Here is a 17,517-nt window from a genome sequence, read left to right on the forward strand (position 1 = left end):
TGCCCGTAATCACTACGCACCGGAGTTTGTTGTCGGGTTATCTCCTCGGGAACAGTGCACTCCCAGTCTCAGCCTGTTGCCACTGGTTGTGTCACCTTCTCTGAACCATCTTAGCCTGTCTTAGATTGCTTTGGTGGTGATTGACAATGGGTGGATCTGCTGCAGCGGAGTTATAACAGTCAAGATCCGCATGCCCGCTGCAAGACAACGGCCGTGGACTCAACGGGCCAGTGGCGGATTTATATATTTTCAACATTAAGTATGAAATACAGTGCTATAGATTTATTGACTGTGGTCTTGGTGGCAATGTGATTTCACGATAGATGATGTGAAGTTATTACTATATTATACCCTTGACCCTAATTCCATCGCTTGAACAATCCCAACTCCATATCAACATATTAATAACCCAAAATTTAGCTAAGTGGACTGTGGACGGGAATTGGATTCTTGACTCGATCCAGATCTTGCAGACACTCTACTACCTCTTGCAATAAGAGTTCAAACGACTTATCGAGGTAGCTATGCGCTGTGAAGAATTCGCTACACATCAACAACGGAATGGGCGTCAACGGATGGACCTAGAAAGCATCAGAATTATACCTAGGAGACAGTCTTCGACAACATTGAGAAGACTAGGAATACCTTAAAATACCCCAATTGTCCCTGCAACTTCATTAATCCAACTACTTCGTGTGCCGCCAGCACGCACAACCGCTCATATTCAATCATCCCCAGCAGGTGGTCCCCCGTCTTCCAAGCCACCGACTCAAGCACGTTATGTAAGAAGAGGATCATTGTCTGCGCAATCAACCGGGCAAAGACACCCATCGGGTCGGCTTGGGTTGTAACACTGAGCGCTTGGATACGAGCGCTCAACCGCTCATATAGCCAATGATGGCGCGTCCAGAATCCATCGGCCAACCCAGTCCCGCTGAGTTGCTCGACAGCGACCTTTTGGCGATGCGACAAGGCCCGTCCACAAATCGTTGCCAGCACGATGCACTCCCCAAATGAGGACAGAGTGGGAACACTCCCTTCCGGGGAAGTTGACATGGACTGCGCCATTATTTCGGGCAAATACGGCGCAAGCACTGGCTGTCCCGATTGGAACTCCTCCTCTGACGAGGGAAGACGAGTCGATATCTGCTTTTTATCAGCACTGCACAACGTCTGTACAAAAATGGTAGACCAACCAGCTGCTCACTAAGCGTAAACGGCAGTCCGTGGTGAAAACTAATCAATCTGTCTAGCGAATACGCCATCCAGAACGTCCGACGCTGCTCCTCAACCGCCGTCCAATCCACCAGCACAGACTCCGCATCGCGGGCCAGCGCAATCGGACTAACTGGGTCGTCAATCTCGTATAGCCGCATGCCCAGGACTAACCGGCAACAGCGGCCTACACTCATCCACGCCTGTTGTGGCGACAGGTGCATGTACTCATAGAGAGAGATGAGCACCCACGCCTGGGCCTGTTCCATACCCAGGCCTAGTCCGTCCGGACGCGGACTCTGCTGATCCAGCATGTCCAGCATGCTTCGTGTCTCCTGGTAGAGAATGTCACGGAAGGACTGGAACTGCGCGGATAGCGATGCTGCCACCGTCCACATGGCGTGCTGCAGGCACAAGCGCTCGTCACATTTACGTGGCTGTTTTGCCCACGCGTGGTATCGCCAGCGCTGGAGAATGGGGGCGAATGGGTGTACCCGGTCGAAGTATAGCTGGTCTCTGCTGTCGTTAGTCCTCTGCCATCAAACCACATACAGTTGATCGCTCGGGAACATACAAATCAGCACGCATCAGTTCTGATACCAGTCCACCTTGTCGGAGGGACGAGTCAGACGCCGGGGGGGATTGCGAGACGGCGGCCGACTCGTCGGTGAAGGGCTCCACCCCCAGATCGGACACAACGGCCATCTCGCGCAGTTGATCTTCCTCAGAGTCCCCGTCAAGCAGGGTGCCGGTAAGCAGAGTTGTGACCTGGCCGTGAATCGAAGGGTTTTGTTCCGCCAGACAGCGTTCCAAGGCGGCTGCACTGTCAGTATCAGTGATAAGCTCTTCCAGGACCCAGTAGGGGAATGGGGACAACCTACCAATGCGGGTCCGTAGAGTTCTTAACTGGCCCTTTCGTGGGCCCCGAGGCAGCCGTGCTGTGTTGATCTTGCATTCGATGCCTGTCTCATAACAGACCTGACACTGCGGTCGTCCTCGGTCACAGCGTACCTTGCGTCGACGGCACTCCTCACAAGCGGAACCGGGACGCTGGCGCGAGACGGGGGGTGAGGAGACCATCGTTGCTCTTGTCTGGTACTGTATCCTGTTGAGCTAGGGGTCGGATGGAATAGGATTGGATTGTTGGAGGAGGGACGGGGGTTCAGGGTCTCCCTGCTGTGTGAGGTGTGAGAGACTGCGAGGTCCTCCAGGGCACGTCTATCCACTCCGTTTACGGGGAGTGGCAGTGCCCTCAAATGTGTAGTATAGATGGTATAGTACAAGAACTCAGCTCCGGCAAGTCAATACGATAAGGAAAAAGGCCTTCGTATCTCTGTTGCGGGATGTCTATAAAATTAGGGTTTGGCTTCAAGTCAGCCATCCCGTACTATCGTCCATCCTATCTGTGTCTCGATTTGCTTCTTCCTTCTTTCTTTTTTTTATTTTTTGTTTTTCTTTTCTCGTTTGGCTTCTTTGTCTGTTTCCGCCTTCTCTTTGTTGGCTTCATCTCACTCCAGTCCCATATGTATTTCTCTTGTCCCTCCCATCCATGTCCATCGCTCCATGGCGCCCTCAGAGGCCAGTGGTAGGACCGCGTGTATCTTCCACAGACAGGATGTCAATGGTTTAGGTCCTGATGTGGCCTGGGCCTGGCGATTGAGAGCATATATCAACCCTTTCTTGCAGGCGTGGGGCGTACATCACTGGTGGATTGGCATTTCAACGGGCCTGCATGGCGTCGATGGCATGCATTGTATCCATCCCGCAGTGGCAGGGACCACCGTCAACACAATGCTGCTGTGAAGCGACCGTGCGGTGCGCAATGTCTGAGGGAAATAGGGTCGTGGTAAGCGTCAGTGCTTGTTGTCCATCTCCCCCTTCCTTACTGGAGTCCCCCTGGACCCTGTCGCAGGTGCATGAGAACCTCTATTTCTGCTATAAACCTCTTGAATGACTGATCCGTTCTCAGGTACCGGCAATCGGTGTTCCGCTCCGTTCGTCGTCGGGAAATCGACGCCTGATCCAACCAGAGCAGGCGCCCCATACGAGGCATGGTGAGACATGCTTCGTCTGCCGTGTGGCCGGCTCTCAAACCGGTCGGAAATATATGGCTGTTGTGTCAGGTCATGACCCAAAGGGGTACTGCGTGTGATACCCTCTCCTCCTCGGGCTAGGCCATGCCTGTTGTGGGTGCAATTAGGGTTGGTGGGCCGTGCCAGCATCCTGCAGGTTAGAACGCACGGTCGATCCTGGAACTGTCTGTTGGAAATTGCTGTCACAATGGTTTGGTATCTTGTAGGGGTGTCACCAGGTCTTGCATACCACCTTTTGTCTATTCTTTGTTGGGTGATAGCCTGGATGTCCGGGTATAGATTCTGTTACGGACTCCTACTACCAGTGACGCTAAAGCCCTATGATGCTTCGATTGGTGAAAAACTTACGGAACTGTCACCCAGCCTGGATCTACCCCTGTCAATTGTGTATAGTAGACATGCCTGTATCCCTGCAGCAGATTTCTTTTTCCATGGTTCGGAAACACCGGGTGTGGCATCTGCAGTGTCAGCTATACAGAAAGGGGTGATTCACGGAATGAAATCACCTGCAGAGCCCTGTCACTGCTAGACAATTTGTCATTCATGAGAATCAATCATTGGACCATGTATGACCAGTTCTATTCATAACTCGACCGGTCGTTGGATGATTATCCAGTGATTGCTGGGGAGACTCCTAGTCTGAGCATTTTTTTCCCAAGCTCTAACCAGCAAACAACCTTCCCACCGTCTCACTCATCTTCCTCCATCCATCTTTCCTATCCCTCCGTATTGGTTCTGATTCCATTATTTGTTATTTCATGTCTGTTGTTGATCCAGCGGCATCAGTATCTCGTTGGCATAGCCTCCACAATCTTGCATTCTGCTGCTGATCGTTTCCTCATGGCGTCATTCGACCACATCCGAGACATTCTCGGCCAGCTCCCTCTTTTGCAGAGCTATATCCACATTCTGCTGACTTTTCCTTTGAAGGCGGAAGATCGCCCGACAACTCTTGAGGCTCTTGAAGTCGCTGCCCGCCAGCTGGTCACGATCGTCCCCTTTCTGGCTGGAAAGGTCGTGAACCAAGGCCGCGTTGCCGGAAACTCTGGCGTGTACACTGTAGCGCCACATGAGCCATGGACAGCCCCCGATCATCCCATCGTGCGCGTGCAAGATCTTTCGGGTAAGCTGCCTTCTTACGAGACCATGCTTGCCGCCAGTGGTCCGATCACCATGTTTCCGGGGTCTCTCCTCGCCACTCGTCGCGCGTTTCCCGAACGCTACGTTGAAAGCGACGAGGATCCCGCTCCGGTCATCGAGATCCAGGCCAACCTGGTGGAGGGCGGACTGCTGTTCAATATCGCGGCTCAGCACAACATCATCGACGGCAACGGGATTTTCCAGGTCGCCAATCTCTTGTCCACCCTCCTCAGACATGAAACGATCCACCCGCTCGAGCTCGACGAGGCCAACCGCGATCGCCGCGTGCTCATCCCGCTGCTGGGGCCCGACGAGCCTCTTCTGGACCACAGCGAGCTGAGACCTCCTGCCATGCGTCCCATGATCTTCCCGTCTCTCGCGAATTTTGAATGGGCCTGCTTCCGCTTCTCCACGGGCTCATCGACCACCATCCTCACCGAGGCCAACAGTCGCCCAGCGGATTTCCCCCCTAGTATCACCAGCGTCTCAGTCAACGACGCATGGACCGCCTTCCTGTGGCAGCGCCTGACCATAATCCGCCTCGCCCAGGGCAACCACTACACCCCAGAGACAATCAGCAACCTGAACCGCGCACTCGACATGCGTCGCGTCCTGGGCATCTCGCCCGCCTATCTAGGCCACATGGTCCGCGTCGTGCACACCCGTCTCCCAATGGGCGAGCTCGCCAACGCATCTCTGTCCAAGCTCGCCGGTCTCGTCCGCCACCGCGTTGTTGATGAAAACACGCTCTACGCCGCGCGCAGCTACGCCACCTTCCTCGTGAACGAGCCCAACAAAGAAAACATCGCGTACGGCGGCGCGTTCAACCCGCGCACCGATCTCTCTTGCTCGAGTATGGCCCACGTGCAGGCGCCCGAGTTCGGCCCACTTGGTAAGCCCGATATGCATCGCAGGCCTACCTTTGGACCCCTTCCTTCCGTGGGCTATATTGCTGGAGAGGGGAAGGGGGGCTGTTTGGGAGTCACGCTGTGTTTGCATGAAGGAGAGATGATGTTGCTCCGACAGGATGAGAGATGGGGAGAGCTGGTCGAGTATGTCGGTTGAATTTACTCGTGCGTTCCTTGTACCAGGATGATGAATGGGATTAGGCTGGTAATGGACATGGGAATATGCTAGAGGATGGGAATGGTATGCAGAACGGGCATGTACTAGAGAATGGGAACAATCTGGAGAATGGAAATATTCTGGAGAATAGAAACAAGCTCAATGAGACAGCCGGGATAGATAATAACAAGTATGAAAAAACAGGACGCAATGATATCCATTCTATTCAAGATACCTCCGTGACGCCTTCCTCTTCCTTCACCTCGTTAGGGCTCTACATCGTCACCTGATCGTCGTCCACCTGTTCTTTCTTGTCATTTTCTTCCTCGTCGCCATCCGACTTCAACGCGCGATTCAAATCATACTTCTTAACGAACACACTCAGTGCCAAGCCCACTCCAGAAATTCCACAACACACAGCCCAGATCGCACGCAAGCTATCCGTATACGCTTGTTTCAAATGCGCTTTCGCCGTCTCGTCCGTCATATCGCGCATCGTCGTCACCAACGCAGCTGCATCGCGAGCCAGCTCATCCGCCCGAGGCGCCAGCTCCACGTACCCCTGCAGATGGTGACGCATGCGATTCTGAAAGACAACTCCTCCGACAGCAATGCCTACTGCCTGACCGAATGAGCGAAAGAACACGACCATAGCGACCGACGCAGTGAGATTATGGCGTGTCGCGGATGCCTGCACGGCACAAACTAAGGCGGCCGTCAGAATCCCGATGCCTACACCTCCGGGCACATTCAGGAAGATCCACGCCACGGTCGGGGTATCCACCTCGAGCAGACAGAGAAGACCCGCGCCCATGGCGCTGATGCTCCATCCGATCCATAAGCCCCAACGGTAGTGACCAGTGGCGGTGACGATGAGGCCGCAAAGGATGGCAGCGGGTGCGATAGTGAAGGTCTCTGGGAACAAGGCGACTCCGGTGAGGATGGGGCCAAACCCGCGGACGGCTTCGTAGTAAAGAGGGAGGTAGTACAGGGCGCACCAGAGGTTCAGACCCTGGAGGAAGGAGGTCGCTAGGGCGATGGTGGCGCTGCGGTTGCGAAATATGTCGGGGGGGATCATCGGCTCGGTGGATACAAGGAGGACTTCCCAGATGCAGAAAGCGACAAGGCCTGCTGCGCCGACGGATAAGGGCACGACGGTGCGCCATGACGACCAGGCATGCATGATGCCCCCCCAAGAGATTGGGATTAGCACGGCGGATACGCTCCCGATGAAAAGGACAGCTCCGGTCCAGTCCACACAGGCGAGTTTCTGGTAAAGAGACCCCTTGGGCGTCGGGAGTCGGAAGAAGAAGACCACGAGGAAGCCGCCAATACCGATGAAGGGGAAGTTGATGTAGAAGATCCAGCGCCAGGAGGCCTTTTCGCTGAAACCACCGCCCAAGATGGGGCCCAACACGGAGCCCACGCTGTACATGGCACTGAGGATGCCATAGTATCGGCCCCGCAGACGGAGCGGAACAAGGTCCGTAACAATGATCTCGGAAAGCACTGCAATGCCGCCGCCGCCGACTCCTTGAATACAACGGCCGATAAGGATGTCGGTAAAATTCTTGGCAATGCCGGCGAGAAGAGAACCGATGAAGAACAAGGTGAGCGAGACGAATAGGACTGGACGACGACCAAAGATATTGGACAGTGTTGCAGTAGTGGGTTGGAATACTGTCCTGGTTAGATGTGGATCTTGCAGGATTGAACTGATGGTGCATACCAGTGGAGCATAACAGGAACGAGGTCCCACTCCAAAACGCCTCCATTGCCAATCCATGCAGTTCAAGAGAGATTTTCTGTTCTGTCAGCATATGCTCTTAAGTGGAGACGATGTTCTTACCGGCAAAGCCACCGATATAGACGTTCCATCCAGCGCAACCATCAACGTCAACACCGACAGCGTCAGGAAAACCAACTGTCCTGACACGGAAAGCTTGAAATCGCCATGGGCAGAGTTCTCCTCGCTCCGCTTGCCGTCCTCCTCGAGCACCATCTCCTCAAAATCGCTCATCTCTACAGTCTGTCTGTCTGTCTCAGGCTCTGGCATGCTAGCGCTGGTGAATCTTCTGAACGCCATGATGATTCAACGATATGCCACCCGACACCCCCGATCTTGAATACGGAAAATGTCTCAGATGAATCACCTTTTCGAGGATGGTCTTAGAACGGCCCTCTTTAGGTGAACACATCATCTCCACCTATTTCCTGGTCCGAGATATCGAGGTACTTTCGATTCCCATCGCGGTTACACGTGTTCGGACCACAATTACTCCGTCTGGTGTGGTCCGACGTCCGATATGGTTGAGCTGGTCTGGCCAGAGATTCATTTTGTTTCAGACGGACAACTGCATTTGGCCATACCCCGGGTTTCATGACCTCGGTGCGGCATGGCTGTGGGTAGAGATTTGGGTCGTCAGGTGGATTCTGCAAATACGCAGGGTTTGAGGTGATGTCTATGTGACGCAAATGGAAGCAATGCCCGTTTGTGTGTGTGGAGTCCTCGTAATAATATCCCTAATCCACTATCCTCCCATCCAGTATTCTTCACGACAGGTGTCTTGTGCCACTAACATTGTGAGACCTAGGGCTATCTTCCATCAGCCTCAATTGCTACTTGTATGGCTTCACACGTGACTCGAGTCTCGGTGATTGCACTTTCAGGCATTCACTCGAAGACACAGGCCCACGTGACATGTGTACTGAAGCTATCAGACATAAGGGCCAGATGGTGAACGATAGGATGGCTTCATCTTCATCTTTCTCCACTTCCTCCGAGCTCCCAGATACCCATCGAGACCATCATCGTTACCATCACCATCCAAAATGGCCTCTTCCAACTTCTTATCAAATTCTATCACAACATCATCGACCATCTCTCACAATTTCTCTAAACCCAATCTCGATAGAAGAGAACCTCTTGAGATTGCAATCATTGGCAGTGGCATCATCGGCTCGATACTTGCCCTCGGCCTCCACAACCGCAACATCAACGTCAAAGTCTACGAGCAAGCCCGTACTTTGCGAGAAATCGGCGCCGGCATTGCTTTCACCAAGAACGCTCGCAAATGCATGTCCTTAGTCGACAGCCGTCTGCCAGACTGCGTCGCCTGCGTGGCTACTGTCAACGGGGACCCCGCCAATCCGAACAACAACATGCAATTCCTGGACGGCTACACCCATTCCCCGGGACAGGGCATCGGGAAAGATCTGGAGGGTCGTAAGCTCTATCGGCTGTACGGAGGGCCGAGGGGCTTCGAGGGATGTCATCGGGCTCACTTTTTGGAGAAGGTGATGGAGTTGATACCATCTGGCGTAGTTCATTTCCAGCGTCGGCTGGAGAGTATTGACCAGGGGGGTTGGGGGAGACTACTTTTGACATTTTCCGATGGGAGTACTGAGGAGGTCGATGCCGGTATGTCTTTTCTTCCCTATCCTCATGTGTCATGACACACCTAATTGATGGAAGTAATCGGGTGCGACGGCATCAAATCCCGCGTCCGCCAGCTCCTCTTCGGTCCCATCAACCCTATCTCCTACCCCCACTACACCCACAAGATAGCGTACCGCGGCCTGGTTCCCATGGACACTGCAATCGCGCGTCTCGGCCTCGACCGCGCCCGTACCCAACACATGTACGGAGGACCAGCCGCGCACGTCCTCACCTTCCCCGTCGCAAAGCAAGCCCTCATGAACATAGTAGCCTTCGTGGCTGACCCGACCGATTGGCCTCTCTCTCGCCCGATGGCCCAACCAGCCACGAAGGCCGAAGTCGCCGCCGTCTTCGCAGACTGGGGTCCCACCGTCCGGGCGATCGTCGATCTGCTCCCCCCCGAGATGGACAAGTGGGGCGTCTTCGACCACCTTGATTATCCCGCCCCGACATATTCCATCGGCCGTGTCTGTCTCGCTGGCGATGCAGCGCATGCCTCCTCGCCACATCATGGCGCTGGTGCCGGCATCGGCGTGGAAGATACGCTCGCGCTGTCGGTGTTGCTAGACGGTGTGGCCCGGGGCGTGGAGAGCGGGACGGTGGTGGATAAGGCCAAAGCGCTGGAGGCTGCATTTGCAGCTTTCAGCTCTGTGAGACACGAACGGTCGCAGTGGCTGGTGCAGAGCAGTCGCGAGGCATGCGATATCTACGAGTGGAAACACCCGGACTTCGGAGCCGACATGGATCGCGCACATGAAGAGATCACGCGACGATCGCATCGCATCTGGTATTTTGACATTGAGGGTATGCTGGAGGAGTTGGAGAAGGAATACCAGGGGAATATGGCAATCATCTGACACTGGCGTGGCGATACTGGTGGTGTATTGATAACAGTCTGTCGAGGGTCAGTCGGCGGAAAATTGTTTTTGAGCTTGTATCTGCTTTCCTATCGTTTTCTCTTTTTTCTTTGTATTGTGGCTTTAACTCTGCCCGTCTTTTTCTGTCCCTTGCTGGGCTTTTTGATTTTCATCATTTCCCTTTATTCTGAGGCTCGATCTTTCTTTCTGTTTCCCGTCTCAGTGATAGTAAAGCAAGCTAGTTTACAGTGGACAAATCCAACAAGTACATTCAGTTCATTATGTATGAAGTAGAGTGGATAGCATTGGCTGATATCTTTGTAGTGTTAAACCCCATGGAATATTATATCATCCAGATTGCTATTTTATTTTTTAGTTGGTATCTTTAGTGTTATTGTATATCTTCCACCTTATTTTTGTGGCGGAATCTATAAATATATATCCCATGAAGAGGATACTACATCTCCCCACCATGAATGAGTGAGGACTCTTATACATTCTAGTGATAATATTATGTTGATGCCAAGTGAGCATTGTAATATAACCCCTATTTTCATTGAATTCTTATCATAATGTCTGTCCTAGGCTAATTGTTGTAGTATTGATCAAAATAGGTAGTTGTAATTAGTGTAATACTAACTATGTAAACATCAAGGGCCTTCCTGCCACTTCATGTTCTACAGGTTTTGTTAATTCGTATAAACTCACAACCGTCAATATTCATGTTTGCTAATGTCATCTCAGCAAGATCTTGATTATTTCCATCGATCTGAGGATCCGTGCTCACAAATGCCACCCACACCAACAACAACATTCTAGATATTTATCGAAGACTACTACAGTGTCATGGAGTGGAAAGGAACTTGTTACAATTTATCGTTATCAGGTACAATCATGTCCATCTATTATATTAACACAATGTGAGATACATTCATTCTAGCCAATCCTAAAAAACCATTAATCAACCCTTAATTCAATTGCTGTTGTCCAACCCCAGAATCTCCGCCAGAACTGGACTGCCCGTCAACTCAAAAACCTCTTGGATGTAGTCTTCGTCCAGAGAGAACGGCTTAGCCACCAAGTTCGGGATGTATCGACCCTCCAGCGCCTCGAAATCGACGTTCCCCTCGAAGAGTCCCGGCTTGTGTAGACACTGGCGGAACCGATCTACTGTTGACCGAAGGTGGCTTGAGTGGAACGGCACGTCAATGCCCTGCAAGGGGATTGTCGCCTGTCCGCGTTCGAGGGTGATCGGCAATGCCAGCGACCGGGCCTGGCCAATGAGGTCCCGCGTCAGCGTGTGGAGCTTGCTCGTTGCATCCGTCGCGTGAACGACTTCCTGCACGTGTTGGGCGCCGTCGGGAGCTTGCGCGATGCGATCGATGAGCTTCCCGAATACGTAAAGATTGGTAGTCTATTGGAAGTTAGTATTATGTCTCGGGGTCTGTGGAAATGTCATACCGTTCCCGCACACACGTATTGCTCTCCCTCCAAATTATAGTTCACAATCTCCAGCAGCTCTTGGCTCTCTGAGGCTATTATCTTCACTAAAATGCCAAGAGCCGCTTGATCAAAAACTAAACAAACAAAGGAACGTGGTTAGCGTGGGTCTTGATTCGAAAGCGAAGGGGGGATCTTACATTTGCCCACGCGTTGCGGGTTAGCTGCCACCATGCCATACGTAGCGCTCTGCTCCGGCGATACGGAGGCCTGCATCATCAGTCCTCGGTAAAAGGCCAATTCAACTAGAGCTTTGGTGGGCACATATGGCGATAAAGCTGCCAACGCCCCGTATTCGCCCAGGGAGTGGCCAGCAAACATGGCACCCTGAGAAACATATCCCTGGTTCCGCATCTCCGCGAACGTTGCCGCTTCGAACAGCAAGATGGCTGGTTGTGCGAACTGGGTTGAATACAATAGTCCCCGGGCATCACTGAAGGTGTATGACGTCGATTCGGGAGTGATGTTGGCCAGGACAGGTTTCTTGGTGCGAACTCCATTGGGAAGTACTATTTCGGTTGTGATGTCGAGGTAGTTTTGCTTGATCTTGCGCCCTTGTCGACCGCCAAAGTGGATGGTCAACGTCTTGGGATTGTTGCGAATAATACTCAAAATCGACCAGCCTGTGGCTATCAGCTCGGGCCTGGAAAAGGAGGACCAGGTAACTTACCGTATGTTTCAAAAATATGGGCGTCGATGTCATCCCACAGGGCTTTGGCGACTGGGCTGCTCTCATACAAGTCCAGTCCCATACCCTTGCTCTGACTTCCTTGCCCGGTAAACAAGTATGCCGTGGCGGGCTGTTCAACCTCAGCCTCGGCCTCTAACACAGCCTCGCCGTTCTCTTTGCGGCGTGCATGAACGCCAAAGCGCATCCGGCCGTCAACCATGCCGACATGCTCGAGCTCAACCACCAACTTCTCCAATGGCATCACCATGCTGGTAAAAGTGGCCGAGAACCGACGCAGGCGTGTACAATCCCCGCCAAGAACGAGGTGCTCAAGACACGATGCGGCGACTGCTGAGGTGCACATCCCATGACATAGAGTCCCCGGTAGTTCGGCCAAAGTGGCAAACATTGTCGAGACATGTATGGGATTGCAATCTTTGGAAACTTCGGCATACGGTTGGTTAGAGGCCGGCATCTGAATTTCGATCGACGACGGCCCAGACCAGCCGGGTGTCTTGAACTCAACCGTATTGCCAGTCGGTGACCCTTTACGCTGGAAGTAGTCGAGGACAGGATTTCCAACACAGTCGCCGCTTTGGAAGTCCACCAATCCGACCTGTTCCTTTTGATATCCCCCTAACTGGGAGACTGCGGTTCCCGTAACTTGGAGGCTGCTGTATCCACCACCCTCTTTGAATGTGACATAACTTTCCAATTCGAAAACGACAGTCTTGCCAGTCAAGGACGGTAGGTTGCTTTGTGGCTTGAACCAATCTCTATCGAGTAAGATTGTCTCATCGAGCTGCGACGGCAGCTGAAGCGCCCATGATTCTTTGATTCGGCGGAACGTGTTCTTAACGGTGTTGAATGCACCCCGGAAGAAGAATGTCGATGTCACTTTCATGACGGGATTTCCAGACCGAATGATTTGTGCTTCCACAATCACTGTTTTCCCTGTATCTTCCACATGCATAGCTTGGACGGCGGCGCTGGAGTTGACGGTGTCGCCAATGCGCAGAGGCTCCGCTCCGGAGTAGTATTCAAATGAATTAGAGCGATGGACCAATCGAAGCAGATCGCCGTCGATTTCGCTCAGCATCAGAGGCTGCGAAATGACATCCCAGACCACGATAATTCCGATACTTATTGGTAGGTTTTGGGACTCCGGGAAGATGAGCCTGTAGTCGTGGAAAGACGGGCCCACGGCGTCAATGTAAGCCTCTAGTAATTCTCGCGTCAGAACCATTTCAGTCCCGTTGAATGTATCGCGCATGCTCATGGACGAATCACTTTTGCCAAACCAAATTTTGCTGTAGAACAATTTGACTCGACTATTCCGACAGTCCGTTACCTCGCTTAGCGAAAAGGGTACACAGCCTGGGTCGAACTGGTACATGAGCTGGAGAGGTTGTGAACTCATTGGATATGTCATTTCGACCACAATGTCCACTCCGTTATTGCACGATGCCCGCATTGACGACATCGACTTAGATGTACCCGTGGTGATCTCAATGATTCCCGGGTGATCGGGGTCGGTGTGAATGGTGGCATGACTACTGTCGAGCAACTGGCGAAACGGGTTCTTACACCGCGTCCCATCCTGCAAGATCATCCTATTGCCCAGCAGAGCTTGCATCCAGGGAGGAATATTCCGATGTTGATCGAGAGAATCTGCTGATGGAAAGTACCGATTATTTATGGTAACCGACGTGGAGGACGTGCTGGCTATAAGATCGATTGGGATTTCCTTTCCCACCGCTGACACCGTGGACCAAGAGTCAGGCGTAATGGGTCCGCTGTTCGAGCCCAGAGTGCCGTCGTCTGAGATGTTTTGTTGAATGCGATCGATCAGAGATTCCATCAGCGAGTCTAGGATCTCTTTTGCTGATTCGTTTCGATCCTGAGAGTACTGGGCTGCAACTGGTCCATGGAGTATGCAGACCCGCTCTGCGTCCTGCCCAACAACCGCATCGATGTCCTCTGACTGCCACAGTGAATCTTTCTTGAAGTAGAGCTCGAAGTCTTCGTTGAGGGCGGGGATAAAATTGACCGGTTTTTGCTTAGGCCTCTTACACTCCATCAGAAAGAAGGAGCAGTCTTCTGGGTTTAGTACCTCTTCTGACGCATCAGAGCACGCCAGGGAGAATGTACTAGTAAAGGAATATGGGTTCCCCGCCAGAGCCTCGCGAGTCAAATTGCCGTCTTGATCGATGTTACTGCACAGTCTGCCCAAAGTCCGGGTGGCAAAACGGAAGACGAAATCCACATAGGAATCATCGATCCATCGATTTTGACCAGCAATATACATCAGTTCGATACTGCGAGTGAGCACCTCGAGATAAGACATCTCCTCGAGACTGACCACATCTCCGGAAGAATTGCGACCAAACCACGGCTTTGCAAAGTCCGCGTTGAGGCGACTAATAATCCGCTCTCGATGTTGGCGTAAATAAGTGACGCGATCTTTGGATGGTAATTTGAAAACGGTTTTATCCAATTCTGCCCACAGCAGCACGCCCCTGGTTGCCACCTTGTGAATGGGCTCTCCCATTTCCGACCGAACGGTAATGATTCCTCCAGCGGGACAGTTGTACGTCTTTTCCCATTCTTGATCTGGGACTCCGGGTGTATTGGTAATAATGGCTTTGACGGCAGACGAGGTATGGGCCTCTCTAGCCACCATCATGCGAATACCGAGCAGCACGCCATCGAATGGCATTGGAGCATGGCCGAAAGAGGTCGACCAGCAGCCAGAAATATATGGGTAAACACTATCGCCATCGCCAAAGCCGCTCCCGGCAACCAGGTAAAGATTGGAACACTGGCGAATGAGTCCATACGTGCTCAAGATCGGTGAGTGGAAATCTTCGTACGAGTGGTGTCCTCCGCCACGCCCCCCGGTCCACTGCAGGATGATCGGGAAATTTGGGTGAGATTTTGCAATCTGCACCACCTGTTGGATTGACTCGATGGATCCTGGCTTAAATCCAATGTGCCGGATCCCTAAAGTCCCAATGTATTCGGCGACAATATCTGGCGATGGGATCCCGGCCCCAATGGTCAGTCCGTCGATGGGAACTTGCTCTTGGGAAAGTCTACGTAAGGCGGAAATTTGCCAACGGATTGCCCGCGGGTTAGCGTAAATGATGTTGCAGGCGATTCCGCGCCCAGGAGGAATATTTTTCGCCAATTCATGCACAGCAGCGAACAGATCAGCCGCGCTGTGATAACCTCCAACTGCGAGCTCCACGTGGTATCCGGAGTTCATGATAGCGGACACAAAATCCCAATGGACGGTGGTGGGCGTCATCCCGGCCACCATGACTGGAGGAGTCCCTAGTAGACGACTGAGACGAGTTTCCAGCCCAGTAATACCGCCTGTCTTCAAGCGTGGCTGAAACCGTTGAGCCCAACTTTCGAGCCTAGGAGAAGTTTCCAGCAAACGAGGGGAGAAGAGATCTCGCATTGTCCCAATCTCTGGATCACGACTGTCAAGGTCGCCGCCTTGGATAATGCGAATCCCGTATCCGTCTTTGACACGTTTTACCAAGGGACTCAATCCGCCTCGGTCAAATACGATAACGTGTGATATGTGCGGTGTGCCCAAAAGCGACCCGTGTGTGCCGGGAGGTCCTGCCAAAGCCACAGGCCAGTCACAAAGTTCCTGCGCAATGGCATCCAATGCAACATGGAGTATATTCCCAGCATCGCTCCGCAGATCCTGGCCCGTCCGTGTGTGGTAAACTGGGATATATAGCTGTTCAGGACGGATCTGTTTTCCATCCAAATGCTTCTTCACTAAGTTCGCTGCTCTTTCAAGATATGGTGTGTGGAATGGTGCGCTGATTGGCAGGAACCCGTAGTTGATGGAAGGATTTCGCTTGCTGAAAGGGACTCGGCTTTGATCTTTAGGGGACCCGGCAACGGAGTCTAAGTAACTGCATAGGTGTGAAAGAGACGCTACGGGCCCTGCCACGACGTATTGATCTCGCGCATTGATCAGAGCCAGATGTATCTGAGCATTCTCGGACATGCCTTTATTAATCCGGTTCAGAATGGCGCCCATCGTCGCTTGTTGGATTCCCTTGACAGTCAGCATGTAGGAGGGAGTATCGATCTTGTTTGAAGAAGATATGGCAGAAACACAGCTGCGAGGCGCTCCGTGGTGGCTCTCCCATCCCAGCCAAAAGAGCGCTTCCACAATCAAACGACAATTGGCGTAAAACGAAGACCACGAGTCCGACATGGCAACAACGATGGATACTAGAAGTCCCTGTGAATGACCAGTTGTTGCTCGCAGCAAGGCTCGCAAGTCCCCAGGCGTGAGGCCTAACACATAGCAAATTACTGTGTACCGTGCCAGGCTCAAGACCCCAATCAAGGGCACGCTCACGGGCGCACTCGCAACAAATTCCGTGTCGAGTTCCCCGGATTCTCGCTCGAGCCACAATTGAAGGTCTAAGCCACGACCATGATAGTAACGACTGCACTTCGGCAGCTGTGACAGCTCAGACAGCAGTGGCCCAACCGTGGTCACAAGGTCTTTAAGAATTGGGTAGTAGACATTGTAGATCTCTGATAGTTCTTGCACACATGTACGACCCACGTCCCCCTGGCCTCCGAAGATTGCCATGGGATGGATTCGGTTTCTGTTCACATGATCGACGAAAGCGCTGCGGGTACTGTATGATCCAACGGCATGAACAATGTGATGCTGCAGGCCTTGGTCGCCACTCGCATCCACTGCTCGGTAGTAAATTTGTAGCCATCGTCTTCGTTTGGTTGGATCTTTCGTAGTCTCCGCCACAAAGGAATGGATATCGATGGACTTTTCCGACAGAAAGGCTCGGTTGAACGCGTTCAGACCAGCAAATAAAGCCGGAAATCCTGTCTTCTCCGCCTGTATGAAGTCGAGATACGCTAAAGATAGGTCCACTGGTGACTGGATGTCATCCTCTGTTTCTGATCTGCCTGACAGAGATGAGAAGAATGCATCCTTTAACGATTGTAGTAGGGTAAAATAGGCTGCATCTACAGGAAGCGCCAGCCAAATACCACGGTGATGGAAAACAACATCAATTGTGGCGGGTGGAATCACCAAGGCATCTGGAGACCCAGGAGACACGGAAGAAGCAGAAGTTGAGGGAGTCAAAGAAGGGGAAAAAGATGAGGGATGTGAAGGATGAAGCGCCATCGGGCCGGCTAAGTCAGGGGGTGTGACATGTGAAGCCTCAGGCATGACAGGGGAGGAAAATGGAGATACTGAGGTTAAAGGAAGAACTCTTTCTCTCACTCTCTCTCCTGCCTCTTTAAATACCCCCCCCAACACGTGGTTTGTGCTTTGCCACCCCCAAGGCTACCTGATATGAAGATAAGTGAATCTACTTCCGGGAGAGAACACTCTGTTACAGTGATAACATAAACAACTAGGTACAGGAAAGGCCAACCCCTAAAAATAGGATCAAAAGGATAAATCATTGGTGACCTAAAGCATCATTGGAACTTATTTTATTCACTGTCCTTACCCCTCGGACCATA

The 17,517-nt window shown here is 52.3% G+C and overlaps 5 protein-coding genes across 5 annotated transcripts; 2 read left to right on the forward strand and 3 right to left on the reverse strand.

The window, feature by feature from the left end:
• Nucleotides 1-416: 416 nt before the first annotated feature.
• BDW47DRAFT_126226 (transcription factor domain protein) lies at nt 417-2,295 on the reverse strand (the record flags this gene model as incomplete). Its single annotated transcript, XM_024816522.1, has 5 exons — nt 417-581; nt 646-1,146; nt 1,197-1,731; nt 1,790-2,033; nt 2,097-2,295. The coding sequence occupies 5 exons, from the start codon at nt 2,293-2,295 to the stop codon at nt 417-419; spliced, it is 1,644 nt and encodes a 547-aa protein (XP_024671537.1).
• Nucleotides 2,296-4,121: 1,826 nt separating this feature from the next.
• BDW47DRAFT_131991 (uncharacterized protein) lies at nt 4,122-5,513 on the forward strand (the record flags this gene model as incomplete). Its single annotated transcript, XM_024817448.1, has 1 exon — nt 4,122-5,513. The coding sequence occupies exon 1, from the start codon at nt 4,149-4,151 to the stop codon at nt 5,511-5,513; it is 1,365 nt and encodes a 454-aa protein (XP_024671538.1). The 5' UTR covers nt 4,122-4,148.
• A 173-nt stretch (nt 5,514-5,686) lies between these two features.
• On the reverse strand, nt 5,687-7,599 carry BDW47DRAFT_131993 (MDR family MFS transporter; the record flags this gene model as incomplete). The annotated part of the gene is made up of 3 exons (XM_024817449.1): nt 5,687-7,193; nt 7,243-7,318; nt 7,363-7,599. The coding sequence occupies 3 exons, from the start codon at nt 7,597-7,599 to the stop codon at nt 5,788-5,790; spliced, it is 1,719 nt and encodes a 572-aa protein (XP_024671539.1). The 3' UTR covers nt 5,687-5,787.
• Nucleotides 7,600-7,909: 310 nt separating this feature from the next.
• BDW47DRAFT_131995 (FAD-dependent oxidoreductase) lies at nt 7,910-9,809 on the forward strand (the record flags this gene model as incomplete). The annotated part of the gene is made up of 3 exons (XM_024817450.1): nt 7,910-7,968; nt 8,462-8,934; nt 8,989-9,809. 3 exons carry the CDS (start codon nt 7,910-7,912, stop codon nt 9,807-9,809), a joined length of 1,353 nt encoding a protein of 450 aa, XP_024671540.1.
• A 973-nt stretch (nt 9,810-10,782) lies between these two features.
• On the reverse strand, nt 10,783-17,173 carry BDW47DRAFT_131996 (beta subunit of fatty acid synthase; the record flags this gene model as incomplete). The annotated part of the gene is made up of 10 exons (XM_024817451.1): nt 10,783-11,223; nt 11,271-11,356; nt 11,450-11,932; nt 11,980-16,150; nt 16,181-16,463; nt 16,494-16,552; nt 16,586-16,693; nt 16,724-16,879; nt 16,916-16,975; nt 17,015-17,173. 10 exons carry the CDS (start codon nt 17,171-17,173, stop codon nt 10,783-10,785), a joined length of 6,006 nt encoding a protein of 2,001 aa, XP_024671541.1.
• Nucleotides 17,174-17,517: the final 344 nt, after the last annotated feature.

The sequence above is a fragment of the Aspergillus candidus genome (genome assembly GCF_002847045.1).
Source record: "Aspergillus candidus strain CBS 102.13 unplaced genomic scaffold BDW47scaffold_26, whole genome shotgun sequence".
Classification (NCBI taxonomy): Eukaryota; Fungi; Ascomycota; class Eurotiomycetes; order Eurotiales; family Aspergillaceae; genus Aspergillus; species Aspergillus candidus.